This window comes from Musca autumnalis, unplaced genomic scaffold (assembly GCF_047663935.1).
Source record: "Musca autumnalis isolate F117 unplaced genomic scaffold, ASM4766393v1 scaffold_1, whole genome shotgun sequence".
NCBI classification, from domain to species: Eukaryota; Metazoa; Arthropoda; class Insecta; order Diptera; family Muscidae; genus Musca; species Musca autumnalis.
In genome coordinates, this window is record NW_027411644.1 from 233,145,157 (window position 1) to 233,167,068 (window position 21,912).

At 35.5% G+C, this 21,912-nt stretch overlaps 2 protein-coding genes across 30 annotated transcripts in view; one reads left to right on the plus strand and one right to left on the minus strand.

The window, feature by feature from the left end:
• Syp (synaptotagmin binding cytoplasmic RNA interacting protein) overlaps positions 1–21,912 on the plus strand; it is a 329,536-nt gene that overhangs the window by 4,717 nt on the left and 302,907 nt on the right. The gene's annotated exons all lie outside the window — the stretch shown is intronic.
• On the minus strand, positions 2,206–21,290 carry LOC141389209 (uncharacterized). The gene is made up of 7 exons (XM_073960375.1): positions 20,061–21,290; positions 19,697–19,992; positions 19,370–19,550; positions 16,071–16,188; positions 14,574–15,103; positions 4,811–4,928; positions 2,206–4,748 (listed from the first exon to the last, which is right to left on the minus strand). The coding sequence occupies exons 1-7, from the start codon at positions 20,972–20,974 to the stop codon at positions 4,482–4,484; spliced, it is 2,424 nt and encodes an 807-aa protein (XP_073816476.1). The 5' UTR covers positions 20,975–21,290; the 3' UTR covers positions 2,206–4,481.

The window sequence follows — 21,912 nt, forward strand, 5'->3', positions numbered from 1 at the left end:
GATAACTCTTGAAGGGAGTGACCGATTTGGTCCATACTTTACACATCCTAATATATCTACCAAATATAGATCAGGTTCGAATATGGACTATATTTGTCCACTCCTTCGGGCACCTCCCACACAAAATTTCGGATAAACTCTACTCTAAACCTACTCTCGAATCACTTCGATTTTTGTTGAAGCATCTTGCATTCGCTGCCTCAATTACGACGGCAAAGTTTTTTTGGGGCAAGTCCAATCCTTTTTAGAAAGCAGCCCGAAAGGTGTAAAAAACCCCTTTGTAGTGCTTGGAGAGCACGATAACTCTCGAACTGATCAACCGATTTGGTGCAACATATAGCCTTCGTCATATTTTGTCCAAACTTAGTTTCAGTTTCAATCAATTTCTCAGGAGACTTCAGAAAAACAAATTGTAGTGTACCACTCAGAATTAACCGCCCTACATTTCTCAAACCGTATTGTCGCCACTCGGTCATGCCCTTTTTTTGTCGTGTCGAAAACTTATTCCCGAGCAAATTCTCGATCGAATCGAATCACGTAATCGGGCCCCAGTTTTCCCGAAGACACAGACGAACTTTTGCTTTAATTGTTTCTTAAATGAACGCCTCTCGCTGGATTTGGCTCACTTTCGAAGATCTAAACGGTCGATGCCTTTTTTGTTTCGGGCTCCTAAGCATATATTCAAGATTCGTCGTCTGTGACGATCTTATAAACGTCGTTTGAAGCAACGTTATCGTTTTTATTTAAATTTTTTTTGCACTAATTCAGAAGTGCCTTTTTGGGCGATTGTCCAATTTTTGGCAGATCTAACGAGAAAAATCGATTTTAGCGGTCATATGTTCACTTAATATCAAATGTTAGTTGGTGGAAGAAATGATCAATGATGCCTCTATCTCACGGTATATAACATGGCGATCTTGCATTTCAATATGGACTCAATCGGTCCGATCCTTCGGGTACCTCCCACACAAAATTTCGGAGAGTTCAGTTTAGGGCCTGCTCTCGAATCGCTTTGATTTTTGTTGTAGCAACTTATATTCACTGCCCCCCCCATACGACGGAACAAGTTTCATCAGGGGCAAGTCCATACTTCCTGAGAAAATAGCCTGAAAGTTGCAAAAAAACCCTATGACACCGTGTGTAGTGGTAGGAGCGTAAGATAACTCTCGAACGCATCTGCCGTTTTGGTCCAAAATGTGGCCTTCGTAATATTTTGTGTAAACTCAGTTAGTTCGAAGATAAGCCATATCGGTCCACTCCTTCAGGTACCTCCCCTACAAAAGTTCAAGCCTGTTCGGAAAAATTGTGCGTACGATAACTCTTGATGGGAGTGACATATTTGGTCCATACTTTACACATCCTAATATATCTTCCTGACATAGATCAGGTTCAAATATGGACTATATTTGTCTACTCCATCCGGTAACTCTCACACAAAATTTCGGATAAGTTCACTTTAAGACCTGATATCGAATCACTTTGATTTTAGCAACTTGCATTCGCTGCCTCAATTACGATGGTAAAAGTTTTCTTCAGGGGCAAGTCCATACTTCTATGGCACCATATGTTGTGGCTGGAGATCCACTTCCATAACGGTCAATGTCGATCCATTCCTTCTAGTATCTCCTCCGCAAAACTTTTGATCTTTAATCCTAATCAAAATTTTTGTCGGTTCATACGCCCGAAAAATTTAAAACCCTCTAAATACATACGTTTTTTGGGAAAAAATTGTTTCAATATACACAGGCTCAGGGTATATCTCTGTCGGCCAAGCCGACTGATACTTTTTTACTTGTTTTTGTACAGTTATAGGCTGAGGGCTTCGTCGATAGCTTCATTTTAACTTTTTTCGACTGGATTTGGAGTAAGATGTGTATTATCTAATTATCTAACGGGTCGTAAATGAACTTGCTAAATAATACAAACATTCCCTGAAAGCTGATAAAAAAATCCATTACCCATAAAACGCTTTGTATTTTTTGGTTTATATTTTTAAAAATATACTTTTTATTGTGATATGTTGTTCTTATTATGGTATAAAATATTTTGTTGTATATAAAAAATTTGTGGTCAATATTTAAATGTAAAATATGCCTAAATACAATTTCTTCTACAAAAACAAAAAAACGACACAAATTTATTCATTCGACATAACAGTTCAAAATTGTCTACCGGGAAAATTGTATTAAATCAGACATAGGCAAATTTCCATAGGACATAAAGATTATTATTGTTAAATACAAGGCACACAATTGGTCATAAGATATAAATATGCATTCTTTTAACCTCTTTACTATATTCTAGTTTTACATAAAATTAACATTAACGAGAAACGAAATAATTTCTAAAGATACAAATATGGACGGTATTAACCACATTTAGGAGAAACGCAAAAAATCATTACAAGATCAGTATGGTCGACAATGAATATTATTATGAAGGGACTACAGTCTGTCGCAATATCCAAATTTGCTTTATTAAGAATTTAAAACTGTGTTGAGGGACAATTGAGACTAAAAATATATAGAACAGCAGGAGTTCCTACTTTAGGTTTTTTTATTAAAATCTCTAAAGATTTCTATTGTGTTCAAAAACCTCTAAACAATAGAGGGTTCATTGTTTTTACATATTGGTCACTCTATGGATGATAGAGTGGTTGGTTGGCTCTATTGGTGCTTCAATGCTTGCTGGCAGGCTGGCTGTCTGACAGTGTCTTGTCTTTAGAGTGACGATGAAAAATGTGTGAAAATATTTTGAAACAAACATCCAGAGACAGCAGCGGCTATACTCCACTATTACTGGCACCACATTATTTTTTATTTGATACCTTTTTTTGCGCAAAGGAAGTTTGGTATAAAATCATAATAAAAAAAAATATGTACAGACGTTTTTTCAATGTTGGAAATGACCAAGACCAAGTGGTAAACTGGTTTGTGTGCAAAAATGATCTCCAAGAGGCAAAAAAGTTCTCAGGCTATGATAAGGCAGCACAAAACAAAAAAAAAAAAAATGATCATCATCATTTGATGATGGTAGTACGTCGTACAACAACAAACAGAGATAGGCCTATCTATAAAAAAATTGTGTACCTCAGCAGTTCATAATCAGAAAAAAGAAACCCCCTATCCATTATTTTTTCTTCATTCTAATCGAGGAAATGTACAATTAATGCACAACAACAAAAATACCCGAGACACACATAAAATGCTATGAAATTTCTTAATGGTCAAGGAACTGCTAAATGGGTGGTAGTGTCGGCGATCATCATTATTAAAAGAAATGTGACCATTATGGAAGGGGTGCAAATCTTCTTCTAAAAAGGTACCAACAAATCAACCCTCTCTACTCTCACTCAAGGCTGTCACCGCTGTGCTCTATCCAAATAAAATCTAATCTGTGTCTGTGTACGACTGACTGTTGCTCACCACTTTCAAATGTTTTGGAATTTTTTGGATTTTAACAGGTTTTCTGTTTTCCTTTCGTCTTTGTGGTTGTAGTTTAAGGAGCAGCAAGCTAGCTGGAGCTACACAGCTGTTTGTTCATTCAACTGAAAATCAAAACTTCATGGATATTAAAAACAGATTTTGTAGCTTTATTCAAGTCTGCATCACCACCACAAATACTAGAGAATTTGGGTGTTTACCTCAATCTCTCGTGAAGAAAGAATTTCCGTTTTGTGCTTTTTTTTTACTTGTTATTAATCAAAAACAAAAATTGTTGCCTTTTTGAAGCAAAAAAAAAAACGAGGACAACTGAAATACGAGCTATCAAGAGAGGCGTTGTATTTTCTCATTCTTTATTGTCTGTCTGCCATGAGAGTTTTTGATGCAGCAGTACCAGCAGCAGCAGTCAGCAATAGAGTGTGTATAATTTTGATCATAAGTTATATGATGCCTTGGAAGACCACTTCTTCTTCTTCAGTTTCAATTCCCCATGCACACCAACCATCCATCCATACATCTACGTCCATGACAAATAATGAGATTCATTGTAATAGATTGTGTCTACAACTTAATCGCTTTGGATAAATGATGACAATGTTTTTTCTCCTCTAGAAAAAAGCGAGATATTTAAATAAAGGAACAGCGCATAATGAAAGAAGTTTGACTCAGCATTCATTTGATCTACTTGTGGTCATTCGTTTTTATAAACTATTTAAAGAGTTAGTAGACGACAGGAAGGAAGTATGTTGTGCTATGTGAGAGTGACAAGTTTTATTTGAATTCTACTTGCCAAACCAACTGATCTGGAATTCTTTTCGTTTCGTCTTTTTTCTTCTCCAAATGTTATTTGAGATAGTTGTTTCTTTTGCGTTTGTTTTGTTTTGGAAAATACACAGATAATTTTTGGACGGATTCGTTATTATGACATATTTGCACTTATTTCCTACTTCTTTAAAAAAAAATAACTACAAAACTACATTTTTTCTTTGCTTTCGTATTGTTTTACCTCATCATCTTCTTCATTACTTGACTACTTACTCATCTATACTTGTACATCATGATGAGAGTAAAACCAATTAGTGCCACCATTAAAGATGTGGCTGCTTCCAATGCAGAGGCGCCAGCTAAACGACATTTAAACATATCATAACGGGATTCTGTATCAGAAACAATATTTTGGAATTCTGCTTCTACCAATTGACCATCGTAATAGGTGATTAAGTCTTCGAATGGATATTCATAGCCTTGTTTACATTCACATTTATAACCACCAGTTTCATAGCCACGTCCCATAATGGGTACACACTGTGAGAAAAGAGAGAATTGATTGAAGCATAAAAAAAATATAAATAAAACATTACACTTACATAGGAAGTTTGTTCATCACATTTGTGAGTATTTTTAAATGCATTCGGTTCATAATACCAATCTGGACATTGTTGTATATCCAATTGCATCATATCCATGGAAACTTGTACCACACCTCTGAAATAGGAAAAAATAGTTAAAACTGTTTATGGTATTAAGTTCAAATAGAACCACCAGTAAGGAAAGCATTAAAGTCGGGCGGAGCCGTATATGATACCCTACAACACCATGATTTCAATATAATTTGGCGAAATTTTTTCTTAACCGATTTGCGTTACATTTTCCAAATTTCTTCAAAATATCCGTATAATTTTGTGTTTTGTGCGACAAATACATGAAATCGGCCGAAAATGTAAGTGAACAAGTAAAAAGGGATCAGTCGGCTTTGCCGACAGAGATATACCCTCAGCCTGTGTGAATTGAAACACTTTTTTTACCAAAAAAACGTATATATTTAAAGGGTTTTGAAATTTTTGGGCGTATGAACCGGCAAAAATATGGATTTGGATAGAAGCTCTAAAAGTTTTGCGGGGAGGGTAAGGAATGTACCGACATATTCCATTTTGAAAGTGGGTCTTATTTTGGGTGTGATCCCCCTCGATAGATATCGCGACCACCTGTCGTTTCAGTTGGTCACCATATAATTCAGAGGGTTTGGACCATTATATCAGGAAGCATGTACTTGCCTACGAAAAACATGATATCGCTGTAAACAGGACCACTAGTTGAAAATTTTCAAGGGATTCTGGCACAAACCCTTAACCGGGTTGCTCTGTTTATGAGATATCGCGCGTAATATTTTAGCTTATATTTTCGAATTTTTGTGGGGGAGGTACCAGAAGGAGTGGACCTACAAGCACTACCATCTAATTTCATCTAACATTCGAAGAAATATTACGAAATGCAAAGTGTGGATCAACTCAGGTACTACATGGTGCCGTGACATAGAGGGTTTTTTTACACTTTTCGGGCTGTTTTCTCAAGAAGTATGGACTTGCCCCTGAAAAAACTTTTACTGTCGTAATTGAGGCAGCGAATGCAAGTTGCTTCAACAAAAATCAAAGTTATTCGAGAGCGGGTCAATTATTAAAAATTGTGTGTGGGAGGTACCCGAAGGAGTGGACAAATATAGTCCACATTTGAATCTGATCTATATCTGGTAGATATATTAGGATGTGTAAAGTACGGACCAAATCGGTCACTCCCATCAAGAGTTATCGTGCGCACAGTTTTTTTTTAACTTTTGTGGGGGAGGTACCTGAAGGAGTGGACCGATATGGCTTATATTCGAACTTAAACTATGTTAGGACAAAATATTACTAAGGCCATATTTTGGACCGAATCGGCAGATCCGTTCGAGAGATATCTTGCACTCCAACCACTCACACGGTGTCATAGGTGTTTTTGTACCTTTCAGTTTATTTTCTCAGGAAGTAATGACTTTCCCCTGATGAAACTTGTACCGTCCTATGGGGGGCAGTGAATACAAGTTGCTACAACAAAAATCAAAGCGATTCGAGTGCAGGTCCTAAACTGAACTTTGCCGAAGTTTTGTGTGGGAGGTAGTCGAAGGAGTAGACCGATTGAGTCCATGTTGGAACCTCATCTAAGTCTGGTACACATTTCACGATGGGCAAAGTATGGATCAAATCGGTTTCTCCCTTCAAGAGTTATCGTACGCACAAATTTTCCGAACATTTTCGAACTTTTGTGAGGGAGGTACCAGAAGGAGTGGACCGATATAACCCATCTTCGAACTTAGACTAAGTTTGGACAAGATATTACGAAAGTTAAAATTTGGACCGAATGGGTTGATCTGTTCGATAGTTATTGTGCCCTCCAGCCAACCAGACAGACAGACGGACCGACATGGCTAAATCAACTCCAAATTGTCTGAAACACATTTCGTCCAAACATACTTGGGGTCTAAAACCATTTTTTCGATGAGGCACATTTTGCCCGTATGAAAGTGTATATACCCTCGTTAGCATAAATGCTGAGGGAATAAAAATGAACCTAATTTGTGTTTGGTTCACCAAATACCTCAAATCGGGCGAACATATATATGGGAGCTATATCATAATCTGAACCGATTTCAGTATAATTTGGCACACTTATTTCTAGTTTGAATTCGGCAACATTTTCCAAAATCCAACAATATTGGACAGAATTTGCGTGTTTGGTGCACCAAATACATAACATCGGGAGAACATACATATGGAAGCTATATCCAAATCTGAACTGATTATCACCAAAAGCTATAGCGTTCTTCCTATGGCTAAAAAAATGATCGGACAATAACTGCGACCCATACTTTGATCACAAAAATACATGGACAGACAGACGGACATGCATAAATCGACTCAGAAAGTGATTCTATGTATATAGCCAAAAGGAACTATGGGTCTATCTCGTGTTCTAATGCATGAATCAGCCGGTTGTGCCGACAGAGCTATACCCTCAACCTGTGTGAATTGAAACTTTCTGCTATGGACATATCGAATACCGGCTACACAACCAAAATAATTTTCCTCAAAAATTTTGTATTTAGGCGGAATTGTTCAAAAGTGTAAAGGTGAAGGTACCCGAAGGAATGGACAAACATATGTATGTGGTCGACGGAAGCAGAATTCCGACCACAAACTGTCCCAACATTTTAGGGGTCACATTCGACACTACAGTCACGTCGTGCGCGCACGCCACAGCTATCTGCGACAAACTGAAAAGTAGGAACAAGGTCCTCAAGTCCCTTGTTGACCACATATAACGCGATAGGTCGGTCTGTGGTAAGATATGCGGCGCTAGTTTGGTCGCGGGATTATGTGATACGAATTGGAAAAAGATTCAAACTTGCCAGAATGCCGCCCTGAAAACAGCAACAGGGTGCCTCCTCAAGTCTTCAGTGGACCATCTATATGAGGAGGCCAAGATTCTTCCAGTAAAGCAACACAATGAGACGCTTTCGTTGCAGTACTTGATTGGGTGTTACCGTGAGAGCCATCCCAATCACCATCTACTGGCTAGGCCCGACAAATTCAGGCATATCAAGCAGGTTTAAAGTAGTATTCACACGGATGCAGTTGCCAAGGCCATAAGCAAATATAGTGTGAATAAAGTCCTCGAAATACATCCCCCATCTATCGCAACTGAGGAGCGTCAGCTGCCACGACAAACTAGAGTAGTTTTGGCTCAACTGCGATCGGGATATTGCAGTCGCCTAAATTCTTATTGGGCGGAAATCGACCGCGCCCTGCAAGACATCTGCCCAGTATGTGGCATGGGCCCGCACGACACAAAACACCTTTTCAACCGCCCAGCCAAACTTACTCATCTAACTCCAGTGGATCTGGGGTTACATACCATCGAAGCAGCCACTTTCCTGGAACTGGAGATAGACTCAGAACCAGATTGAACGGAAGAACGAACATGCAAACATAATAATAAACAACAACAAGGAATGGACGATTTTTGATGTTAAGGTTTTGGCCAACATGGTTGCTTCGTTCAAGAGATATCGCGCGTACCATTTTAGTAAAAAAATTTTAACTTTTAGGGCGAGGTAACGTAGGAAGTGGACCGAACTTAAATTAAGCTTGGACAAAATATTACGAAAGCCAAATTTTGGAACGAATCGGCTCATGCCTTCGGGAGTTATCGTGCTCTCCAGACACTACACAGATGTTGGGCCATTCTCTCAGGATGTCCCTGAAAAAAAAAACTTGTACCGACGTAATGGTAGCAGCGAATACAAATTGTTACAACAAAAATCAAAGGGATTCGAAAACAGTTCTTAAACTGCATCATTCCGAAATTTCGTGTGGAAGGTACCCAAAAGAGTTGATATGTATATATGTATACACCTTTTTCAGATGTAATTTGAAACATTTTATTTGTAATTCGTAACGTTTCATTTGTAATTCGAGAATTCAATTTGTAATTCGAATTATTCCATTTGTTATTTGAATTATTCCATTTGTAATTCGAATTATTCCATTTGTAATTCGAATTATTCTATTTGTAATAATTATTCTATTCTGAATTATTCTATTTGTAATTCGAACTATTTTATTTGTAATTCGAATTATTCCATTTGTAATTCGAATTTTTTTATTTGAAATTTGAATTATTCCATTTGTAATTCGAATTATTTTATCTGTAATTCGAAACCAAAAATACAAAATATTTTTTGTATTGATTTTTTGGAGCAAGTTAAGTTTAAGAATTAAGCTCGGAAAAAATTATAATTTTTTTTGTAACAGATCCCTGAAGATGATTGTCGATGACAATCGAAATATCGGATGAATAAATAAAGAGAAAATAAAATCAAAACTAAAACACTGATTTTTTAATGACCTTCAGCCGAAACAACAAAATCACAATTAAAAATTTACCAGGTCAACGATAAACAACAACAACATATTACACGGGAGGCACACCGCAAACAAAAAAAGAGTAAGATTCAAAATGCATTTATACAGAGATATAAAAGATAAATATAACAAAAACGCTGTCAACAACACCAAACAATACTCCAAATACAATAAGCAAGCATCATCACTAACAGCATCGACAACATTCTTAATAAAATGCAGGAACATGGGAATAATACCAACATTCATTTATAATACAACAAAAAACACCTACAACATATTCAAAACAAATGAGCAAATCCCGCCAAATTTACTGTCAACTATAGAAACATACAATTACAACTTTCATTTCAAAATACTCAAACTATTAATACAACAAAAACATAAAGAACTCCACAACAATAAAACTATGCTTTCAAACACAAGGGCCAAACTCCAAAATTTAATGGACGAGAAAGACTTCCACACTTATATGGAGAGTGAAAATATTCTCCGCAAGAACTACGACAACAATAACAAAACAAGACACATCAACAAATATCAACGATTAAAAGAAAAACAACAAGCAGAACTTAACATACAACACAACAACGAATGGTTTACCAACAACACCAACGTAACTATACCAAACGACGTTCAGTGGCTGCTGTCAATGGGACCAAAATTTGCATTGCCAACAACAAACACGGCATTTCCCCTACTCAACGTCATTGCTGAGAGCGAAGAGTGCATTCAGACGTTAGAAAACAAAGAAGAACAGGAAAATGGAAGAATAAAATTAGTATCACTTATTGACGACCACTTAAAAAGGAGAAAATTAAGTAAAAGAGATAAACTTATAATTGACACAGTGGGCCAAACAAAACAATTTTTAAAGGAGAATAAGGACGTATTAATATTAAACGCAGATAAAGGGGGAAAGACCGTCGCTATGCATAAAAAGGACTATGAAACAAAGATGAAGGATATTTTAAGGGACATTTGTACTTATCGAAGATTAAAAAGAGACCCGACAACTACATTACAAAATAAAAATAACAAATTGGTCGATAAGTTATATAATTTAAATATTATAGACATCGCAGAGAAAAATAAACTAACGACAAACACATCAATCGCTCCACGAATATACGGTCTTCCGAAAATACATAAGGACGGAATACCACTACGACCGATATGCTCATCGATAAATGCACCTTCTTATGGACTGTCCAAATATATTGTTGATATCTTAAAGCAATTGACGAAGGACTCAATATATAATATCAAAGACGCAGTGGAATTCAAATCGAAAATTAACAATACGAATATTAATGAAGACGAAATATTGATATCATTTGACGTAGTGTCGTTATTCCCAAGCGTACCAATAAATTTAGCATTAAAGACTATAACGGAAAAATGGAATATACTTAAGGACCACACAAGAATTCCCAAAGATTTATTTATAGAAATACTGACCCTTTGCATAAAAGAGTCTAGATATTTCATATTTGATGACAAAGTGTACGAGCAGCGAAAAGGACTTCCAATGGGATCGCCAGCGTCACCGATTATAGCTGACGTAGTAATGGAAGAATTGTTGGACGCTTCTATGAAAAAGTTGACGACGAAGCCGAGATTATTAACAAAATACGTGGACGATATATTCTGCATAATCAAAAAAACTGAAATCGAAAACACATTGAAGATATTGAACTCATTCGACAAGAACATCCAGTTTACACATGAAGTAGAAAATCAGAACAAGCTACCATATTTAGACGCAATTATAATAAGACAAGATAACGAACTCAAGTTAGATTGGTACCAAAAACCAACAGCCTCAGGACGATTAATAAACTTCTACTCAAAGCACCCCAGAAGAGTGAAAGTGAATACAGCGACAAATTTCATCAGCAGGATTTTCAATATAAGTGACAAGCAATTCCACTCAAACAATGAATTAAAAATAAGACAAATATTAGCGAAGAATGATTTCCCACAAAGAACTATAGACGAACTGTTAAAACATGCTAAAAAGGAACGAAAACTGGAACTAACGAAAGAAAACGAGAAGTCCTACAAAGCTGTAACTTATATCCCTGGTTTTTCGGAGAGATTTTGTAACTCAGACGTTTATAATAAAGACAAATATCAACTAGCTTTAAGAACCAATAATAATGTCAACAATATGTTTAGCAAAACAAAGTCGAAGACCAAAAAAGATGACAAGTGTAATGTAGTGTATAAGATAGCTTGTAACGGTGACGAAACCAACGTATGCCAGAAGGTATATGTTGGCACGACGAAAACTAAACTTAAGACTAGACTTTCCGGACATAAGTCGGATCAAAAATCAAACAAGCCACTTGAGCAAAAGACAGCATTAGCAGCGCATTGCACATTGACAGGACACAAGCCCAATTTTAAAAAAGTCGACATTTTAGCTCAAGAAAACAATTACAAGAGACGATTCACATTAGAGATGCTACATATAATAAACATACCTAACGACAAAAGAATGAATTACAAAACTGATACGGACCACTGTGCACACATTTATAGGAATCTAGTACATAAGCACAGACGAAAGAAAACTTAGTTTAGCTTTGACGTTAAATTCGTGTAGACGCTGTTCTCCATAAATAAATGTAATATTTGTGTTATATTTGTTTGTTTATAATTTTGTAATAAATTGTTTTTTGTAACAGATCCCTGAAGATGATTGTCGATGACAATCGAAATATCGGATGAATAAATAAAGAGAAAATAAAATCAAAACTAAAACACTGATTTTTTAATGACCTTCAGCCGAAACAACAAAATCACAATTAAAAATTTACCAGGTCAACGATAAACAACAACAACATTTTTTTTTATATAGCCGGCCTTCGGCCGGGGATTTAAGACTTTCTGATATGGACAGGATCCAATCTAGGGAACGGGAGCAACATTTTCTTTTAAATTAAAATTTAACAAGGGAATTTTCGGAACTTCGGAGGCCCATATCTCGAGAAGTATGGACTTCCGCAAAAAATGTTATATATAGTTGTGGTCAGGGTAACGAGACCTACCTGTGGAAAAAAATTGGTATCGATCCGAGCTTAATGCTTAAACTCATCTTAAGCCGATTTTTTATCTGACTTTTTCGAATTACAAATGGAATAACTCGAATTTCAAATAAAATAATTCGAATTACAAATGGAATAGTTCGAATAACAAATGGAATAATTCGAAATTCAAAAAGAATAATTCGAATTACAAATGGAATAATTTGAATTACAAATTGAATAATTCGAATTACAAATCGAATACACCTTTTTCAGATGTAATTCGAAACATTTCAGTTGTAATTCGTAACATTCCATTTGTAATTCGAGAATTATAATTGTAATTCGTATCATTTCATTTGTAATTCGAATTATTCCATTTGTAATTCGAATTATTCCATTTGTAATTTGAATTATTTTATTTGAAATTCGAATTATTCCATTTGTAATTCGAATTATTTCATTTGTAATTCGAATTATTCCATTTGTAATTCGAATTATTTTATTTGAAAATACACATAAAATCATTCGAATTACAAATGGAATAATTCGAGTTTCAAATGGAATAATTCGAGTTTCAAATGGAATAATTCGAATTACAAATGGAATAATTCGTATTACAAATGGAATAATTCGAATTACAAATGGAATAGTTCAAATTTCAAATGGAATAATTCGAACTACAAATGGAATATTTCGAATTACAAATGGAATAATTCGAATTACAAATGGAATAATTCAAATTACAAATGGAATTCACGAATTACAAATAAAATGTTACGAATTATAAATAGAATTCTCGAACTACAATTAAAATAATTCGAATTACATCTGAAAAAGGTGTAGTTCTAATAGCAAATGGAATAATTTGAATTACAAGTTGAATAATTCGAATTACAAATGCAATTCTCGAATCACAAAACGAATAATTCGAATAACAAATGAAATAATAATAATTATAAGTGAAATAATTGGAATTACAAATGGAATTCTCGAATTAGAAATGAAATGTTACGAATTACAAATAGAAGTCTCGAATTACAATTAAAATAATACGAATTACATTTGAAAAAGGTGTAGTCCATATTCGAACCGGATCTATGTCTCGTAGAAATATTACAATGTGTAAAGTATGGACCAATCCAATTACTACCTTCGAGAGTTATCAAAAGTTTTCAACTTTTGTGGGAGTGGATCGACATGGCCCATTTTTGAACTTGAAATAAGTTTGGACAAAATATTACGAAATGCATGTTTTGGACGGAAACGATTCATCCGTTCGAGAGTTATCGTGCGCTCCAGCCAGACAGACAGAAGAACGGACATTGCTAAATCGACTCCAAATTTTTTGAAAAGTATTTCGTCTAAAATCATAAATCCGATGAGGCACATTTTGCCCGTATGAAATCGCACACTTTATCCTTCAGTTATCGTACCTCAAGAAGTATCTACTTGCCCCGAAAACCGTGTACCATTTGATATGGACCGCGAGAACAATATGCTGCAAACAATTTCAAAATTAACCGAAACAGGTCCTTAAACTGCTTTTTGTGAATAATTTTTAAAATTTGTGTAGGACGTCGCCGAAGGAGTGGACCGATATACTTCTTATTCAAGCCGAACGTATGTGTGGAAGATTACTTTGTGCAAAGTTTGGATCAAATCAGTTGACTGAGGGCAGAAAAAAAGCTTTCACACTACAGAATGACAAAATTACATTAATTGTTATCCATGAGTCCTTCTAATAATCCTTTAAAAATAATATTTAAAATCATAAAACCCTCCACTTTCTTGTCCTCCCTCTCATGACAGAGAATATACATAGCGACCATGATGATCCTTGCTGGTTATATTTTTTATACCCCTATTCATTGCACTACACTTCCCCATTGTCTTAAAGTCATAAGTTATCACAAAATGTCAACACTCCCAACAGACAACAGGCAATAGTAGCACACAAACAAATACCCGCAATGGGAATAACCAGTTGTGACATAAATGCGATTATACATTAATGGGTCTTGTACAACTAATAAGTGGTAATTGAAGACAAAACTAGAAAACAAATTGTCACAAACGAAACCATCCCCATTGGACAGCAGCACCCTTCAAACATTGGCCTCCTCTTTTCCATTTCACAAAAAAAGAGGTATGAGAGGCCCGCATTAAATAGACAAATAGGCAAACATTTTAATTAGGGATGACTTTATCAACAGCTTGTAGTAGACCAGCAGCACATAACAAACAAAGCTATAATTTTATAGTTTTTCCAAATGCTGTGCGGAGCCCTCATTTCATTGCCCATGCGTGCCCATTAAGTAAAGTTAGCAAACATTTCACATTAACATAACAATACTCACTTGAATTCCAGTTTCACTTTGATGCTATCCCAACCAAAAAAGGGTGCCGAATAGGTCACAAGCCATTTCTTAACATAACCATCACAATCGAATTGTGGTTGAGACCAGTATCCATGCTTCAAGCTGGCAGCACGATATGAAGTGGGGTAGTGTTCATACTTTTGCAGATATTCACCTGTCTCATTCTGACGTATCTTCATTTTCAAATAGAATCTTTCTAGGTCATCGAAATTCGTCGACCAACGTTGTTTCAAAAACTTGAAATTCTTCTTTTCGGTATAGAGTTCATGGGTTTTGTTGAGACGTGCCAAATCTTCCACCTTGAATTTACGTGTATTCAATTCAGTCTTATAGGCATAGGGGGCAAAATAGGTACGGTTTGTGAATTTATTACGTTCCCAAAGTGTGGCAGCCGACCAGACCTTTGTGTCACCCAAAACAATGGCTAATGTCTCGCCGATCATTTGATCTTCGGTAAGTGGTTTATCGGCCACACGTTTGCCTGTGTATACTTCATTGGGATCGGAAACCTTTTTGGAGAGAAAGAACAAAAAATATGAAATAATGTTAGAAATATTTGCTACACAAAAATAAATTTATATGAAGAATAGAATAAGAAATACAAACAAAAAACTCGTTGAAACATGTGGAAAGTAACACGTTTTTCTTGCTATCATCTATTTTGCCTAGCTGGGTAGCTAAGTAACTGCTGCTTGTTTGTTTGCTCTTAAAGGATCTTAATTTGTACATTTAGGTTTTTAGTGTCTTTTAGTTTGTTGTTGATGTTTGTGCTTTTTATACTTGTGTCCTTGTGACAAAGACATTTCCGGTATCATATTTGCCCAAGCGAATATTTAACAACTTGTGCAAATAAAATTTTGCAACTAGTTTTTCTAGTATTCATTTTATTACTTCGGCATCATTTGACACTGAATTTTTGTTCAATTTTACCTATGGATTTCTATGAACTATGTCTTCTTGCTATCGAAACAAGTTGTAGAACATGAGATTAGCATAGTAAAGGAGCAACAAGAAAAAAAAAATGAATTATAGAGCTGCGCAGTTGTCTTCCTTTTATGAGGCGTAGATAATTTCCATTAACACTTTTGGAGAGGTTTCATTGAAGGGCATTTCACGATGATGTGCACAAGAAAAGGTGATAAAATCATTAATATATTGCCTTTTTTCGCAAAGTGAGAGAGAGAATTATAAGAAGCTGAGGAATTGTCAATGATATGCAATTGAATTATTTAAATGGTAAAACTTTGGATCATATTACTCCCCCTTAAGGATATTTATTCATAAAAAATAAATGCTCTTTCAGCCCCTTCTGCAATAGCAGACTGAATGTATTTTTATCTTAGATCTTCTAATCCCATAGACAACTTTAAAACTATTTACTTGACAGGGTTCCCTTTGAATTACTGATTATGAGGAGCTTAAGAAAATCTTTTTTGATCAACTCTTCATTTATGTAAAAAATTATATTGTACATACCTGCAAAAAAGCACTAATGAAATTAGCCAAACGTACGGCCATTTTAGCTTCATTTTCAAATTGTTCCTTAGCACCGTAGCTAACATCTCCGCGCAATATCAAATCTTGTGGATGGAAGCTATGAAGAAAATAAAAAAGAATGTTAGTAAATAATTTTAGAATTTTATTTTAAACGTTAGAAAAAATAATACGAAACAAGTAAAAAAGTATCAGTCGGCTTTGCCGACGGATTAATACCCTCAGCCTGTGGAATACTTTTATTCAAAAAAAAAAAAAAAAAAAAAAAAAAAAAACGTTGGGCGTATGAAGCGACAAAAGTATGGATAGGATTAAAGCTCAAAAATTTGCGGGGATATCGATAAAAATGGGGCTTTTTATCACACTAGCCTACGAAAAACATAATATCGCTGTAAACAGGGCCACTAAGAAAACCTTCGGCAAAAATTTCCAAAGGATCCTCGAACCACACAAAAATGTTGAACATTTGTGTGGGTGGTACCATAAGGATTGGATGGATAGGGCCCAAATTTGAACATAAACTAAGTTTCGTCAATATTTAGAGATCCAAAGTTTGGACCAAATCGGTTGCTACGTCTATGAGAAATCGCACGTACCATTTTAGCGAATATTTACGAACTTTTGTGGGGGAGGTACCGGAAGGAGTGCACCTATAAGCACCACCTTCGAATTTTATTTAATATTCGAAGAAATACTACAATATCCAAAGTGTGGACGAATGCAGTATTCGGTTCGAGTTCTCCAGGCACTGCATATGGTGCCATAAGGGTTTTTTTACAACTTTCGGGCTGTTTTCTCAAGAAGTATGAACTTGCACCTGAAAAACTTTTACTGCCGTAATTGCCTCAACAAAAATCAAAGCGATTCGAGAGCAGTTCTTAAAGTGAATTTATTCAGAATTTTGTGTGGGAGGTACCCGAAGTAGTGGACAAATATAGTCCATATTCGAATCTATATCTGGTTTTGTATAGTATGGACCAAATTGGTAACTCCCATCAAGAGTTGTCGCCGCACAATTTTTCCGAACATTTTTTAACTTTTGTGGGGTAGGTACCTGAAGGAGTGGACCGATATGGCTTATCTTCGAACTTAAACTATATTTGGACAAAATATTACTAAGGTTAAATGTTGGACCGAATCGGCATATCCATTCGAGAGTTATCTTGCGCTCCAACTACCTCACTCGGTGTCATAGGGATTTTTTGCAACTTTCAGGCTATTTTCTCAGGAAGTATGGACTTGCCCCTGATGAAACTTGTACAGTCGTATGGGGGCGGTGAATAAAAGTTGCTACAACAAAAATCAAAGCGATTGGGGCGATGGCCATAAACTGAAGCAGGGATGCTTACTATTCCGAGGTAAAAATCGCTACATCCACATACGCACCATAGGTCTGTAACGATTTTTACCTTAAAACAGTTTACATTTCTGCTTAAACAGTGGTTTTTGTACGTCAAAAATCACCACAAGTAGCGGGAAAACTACCAACTTGGCACCCCTGACCCGAAGGAGTGGACCGATTGAGTCGATAATGAAACCTTCTCTAAGTGTGGTACACATTTCACGATGGGCAAAGTATGGACTAAATCTGTTACTCCCTTCAAGAGTTATCGTGCGCACAAATTTTCCGAACATTTTCGAACTTTTGTGAGGGAGGTACCAGAAGGAGTGGACTGATATAGCCCATCTTCGTACTTAAACTAAAGTTGGGCAAAATATTACGAAAGCCAAAATTTGAAGGTCCATTGAATGCTTTGCTATATACTTATCAAGCACACACGTACAGAAGGGGTTCATCGGCTGGACAAACCAATTTGATAGTGTATGGGCCGCTTTAAATATTTCTTTTGATATTCTAATTATTTCATTTTATTTGCAATTCGAATTTTTCTATTTGAAATTCTTATTTCTAATTTGAATTATTTCAAAAAATATATTTTTTTCGTTTTCCGAATTACAAATAAAATATTTATTGTTGTCTCATAAGGACGAAGGTCATTATATATGAAGGGTTTTAATTAAATGAATTAATCGAGCTAACATGACCTAAGACAACAAAAAATAAAAATTCATAGCTGAGGTTTGAACCTGGGTCCTCTCCAACAAACAATATTGCCGACGCCTTAGCATTCTAAGCCACTGGGTGTGTGGGACTGCGCTAGAATTCACTTTTTAATACAAGCTACTTAGCTCGTTTAATTCAATTAATTACAAATAATATATTTCGAATTACAAATTGAATAATTCAACAAATAGAAAAAAACGAATTACAAATGAAACAACTTTAAAATTTAAAATGTGTCCAATTACAAATGGTATTTTCGAATTACAACTAAAATGTCTCAAATAACATCTGAAGGAGGTGTAGATTTGGTCCCAATTCTATTGTCGTACGAATTTCGTAAACACGGTGTGCCTTAACTAAATTACAATGTTCATAGATGAGAAAAATCAAAAAACAAAAATAAAAATTGCCCAAGGGAATTTCAAATAAATCTCGGTCAAGTTCACATTTTTAAGGTTTTTTATGTTTTCACGGTTTTACTTCGAAACCGCAAGTCCTATCGTAATGGGACTAAAGAAAATGTTGTAGCAGTGAAAATTCTCTACATTTTTTTCATCTATGAACATTGCTATTTAAGAATCCACAAAAATTTTCCAGGTGTAAGCGATATTTGTTCAATGTTAGTTAAGGCGCATCGTTCATGACATTGTTTTATTTTGTCCCATTTTGAACTTATATATCTCAAAAATGGTAAAACCTACGACAATACCATCAAGGTCAGTCTTGTAGAGAATTTTCACTGCTACAACATTTTCTTTAGTCCCATTACGATTGCATTTGCGGGTTTCAAATAAAACCGTGAAAACATAAAAAACCCCTAAAAATGTGAGGTTTGACCGCGATTTATTTAAAAATTACTCCGGCTATTTTTTTTTTTTTTTTTTTTTTTTTATTTTTCTCATCTGTGAACATTGTAATTTCAGAATCCGCAGTAACTTCCCAGGTGTAAGCATCTTTTATTTAAATTTAGTTAATGCGTACATTTCCGACCTCATCAAAGCCATAAGGCGGAGAGAATAATAAACAATTATATTTGAACTAAATCGTGCTATTAATATTTTTGCTCGTCAGCACTTTGGTTTGCTAGTATTTTTTCGCCTATTCGACACTTTTTACCGCAATATGACAATACGAATTCTCTAATGAAATAAATGTTTCCCAAGAAATGTCATTTGTTACAACAACGTGAAAAAAAAAAAACAAAATCATTACTTACTTTTTGCATGTCTTGTAATTAACACCATGAATAAATTTCAATGCCTGATCAATATTTAGATTTTCCGAATGTAAGGAAGCAGCACCAGTTGTGAAATTGCGATATTCCGGATGTCTATCAAGATATTTTTCACGAACATGGTATGGTGCTCTTTCCCATTGTATGGGAACTTTTTGAACCCCTGTGTTTGTGTGAATTGGTTAAAAGATAACAAAAGCAAAAGAAAAAGGATTAAAATTGCGTCCTTTTCAAATGGTATTAAGTAACATAATGCTTTTGTGGTTTCCATTTTGTGTGTGTATTTCATGGATTTCATTTTGCACTTACATCCAATTTTCAAGCAATCATAATCATTGTAATATTGTTCGGCTGAAGCTCTTTCCAATATTTCACCCAGGTACGGTCGCCTTACAACATTTGGTAATCGATAGCCAGGTTTACATCGACATTGATAGCCACCACGCCTGAAACCCCATCCATGTAACGGTTCACATTCTGTGGTTTCTTTTTTACATCGTGCCGTGTCAGCAAAATGATTTGGTCCTTTATTACCTTCACCTTTGGGACATTGATTTATGTCCAATCTTTCGAAATCCATTTCAAGCACGGCAATGGCAGTGTATCTGAAAGTTAAAGAAACAATGGTAATAAACGGAGAATGAGGAAGGAAAAGAAATTAAAATATGCTTACTTGGGATATTCAATATGCCTGAATTGTGTGTGTCTGGGATATATGTCGGCAATGGGCACCACAGCTGAAACCAACCACTTGTTGGAACGACCACAATCAAAATATGGTCTTGTCCATTTAACTGGACCAGGATCTTCATCCGCACCAGGTGGACCGTGGAATGTAAATGTTTCATTCGTATTATTGGCATAGCGTATTTCCACTTGATACGTTGTCTTGGTATCGTGACGACCCTCTACATCATCCGGCAACCATTTCTTATACCATTCATTGATTTTATACAAATCCGAAGTGTAATCGTGTGATTTGGATTCTGGTGGATGTGCACCCAAATCTTGCACATCAAATGTATTCCAAGTGGAAATCTTTTGTAGATGTATGGGATCATTAAAATCATCCAAACGGAAAGTACGCGGTCCAAAACGTGGGAATGTCTTATTGAAGAAGCCACGATACGATGAAGTGTATGAACTATTTGGTGCAAAGTAAATGGCCGAGGCGTTGATGTAAGGATTTGCCGATACATCAGCCACTGTTGACAAGAAGTAATACATCATACCCGGATCATAGGTGTCGTTGATGGCGGGACGTATAAATCTCGATTGTAGAATATAACTCCAATAGAAACTACGACTCAAAGCCATGTTGTGCAAGTGCAGCAATGCAGTACGATTTGGAAATATGGGATTTATGTTGATTTCCTTAATATCCGGCTTGTGGGACACAGTGTCCTCGGGCAAATACAAATCGCTTACATGTTGAATGGGACAATTATCGCCATTTACTTTGTCATATTTAATCTTAATTTCATCAAAGGCATCTCGAGCTTGCCATTCAAACTGCCCCAGTACACCTACAGCCAACACACAGACAAAGAGCAACAAGCTCTTTCCTAAAGCACTTTTCAGAAACATTGCTCAACTGTTAGACAGTGAACAATGGAAGAACACTTCGTTTTTGTATATCCTTATAAACTAATAACACGAATTAATAGAAAATAAACAAAAAACAAACTAAATTTAATTCCGAGAATAGCAAATCCACGCCACTTTACGTTTTTCTCGACAACCGTATTGACTAATTAATGTATGAAGATGAATGAATGAATGAAAATGACACTTGACGAACTACGCCCTCAAATTATTGGGCTTGAGACAGGGTGGAATTGAAACCTGATGATTGGCTTAAACATCAAAACAAAACAAAGTGGTTGACTGAGTGTTGCCATACACATAAGAATATTTGTTGTGGAAGGGAGTTGGAAATGTATGACAAGAATTTGTATGGGATTCTAAATTAAATTAATGACACAAAGTCCATTATATAAATAATAAAATATAAAATTTTATTGCAATTTTATTTTTGAATATCACACTGTTTTGAAGTAGTGCGGCATCTCTATGTTAACGCCTGCGCCAATCACAGGGCAATGTAATATTTGTTATGCTTATTGAACACAGCACATCAACAAGTGTTTATGACGTCATGATGTTTTGTTCCACATTCAGCGTCATTTCTACATTGTAATGTATGGCATTGCCAGCGGAAACATTGTATTAAACAGAAATGAATTGGAAGCTATTAATAAAGAGTTTTATTAAATATATTTTTTGGGGGCGACGCTTATAAAACTTCAAACTTTTTCATTCCTTGGTCTTGGCATCATAAAAACTCAATTTTCATATGAAATTTTTTGTTTATGTGGTAACATTTGTAATTGCTGCCGTAGTGTTGCCAGCATTGTAATCTGTACATTCCACATGTCAAACATTCCTATGGGACATTGAAATTCTGACAGTTCTATTGTGAATGGTTAACAACTGAAAGTTAAAACAGTTTCTTCTACGAATTG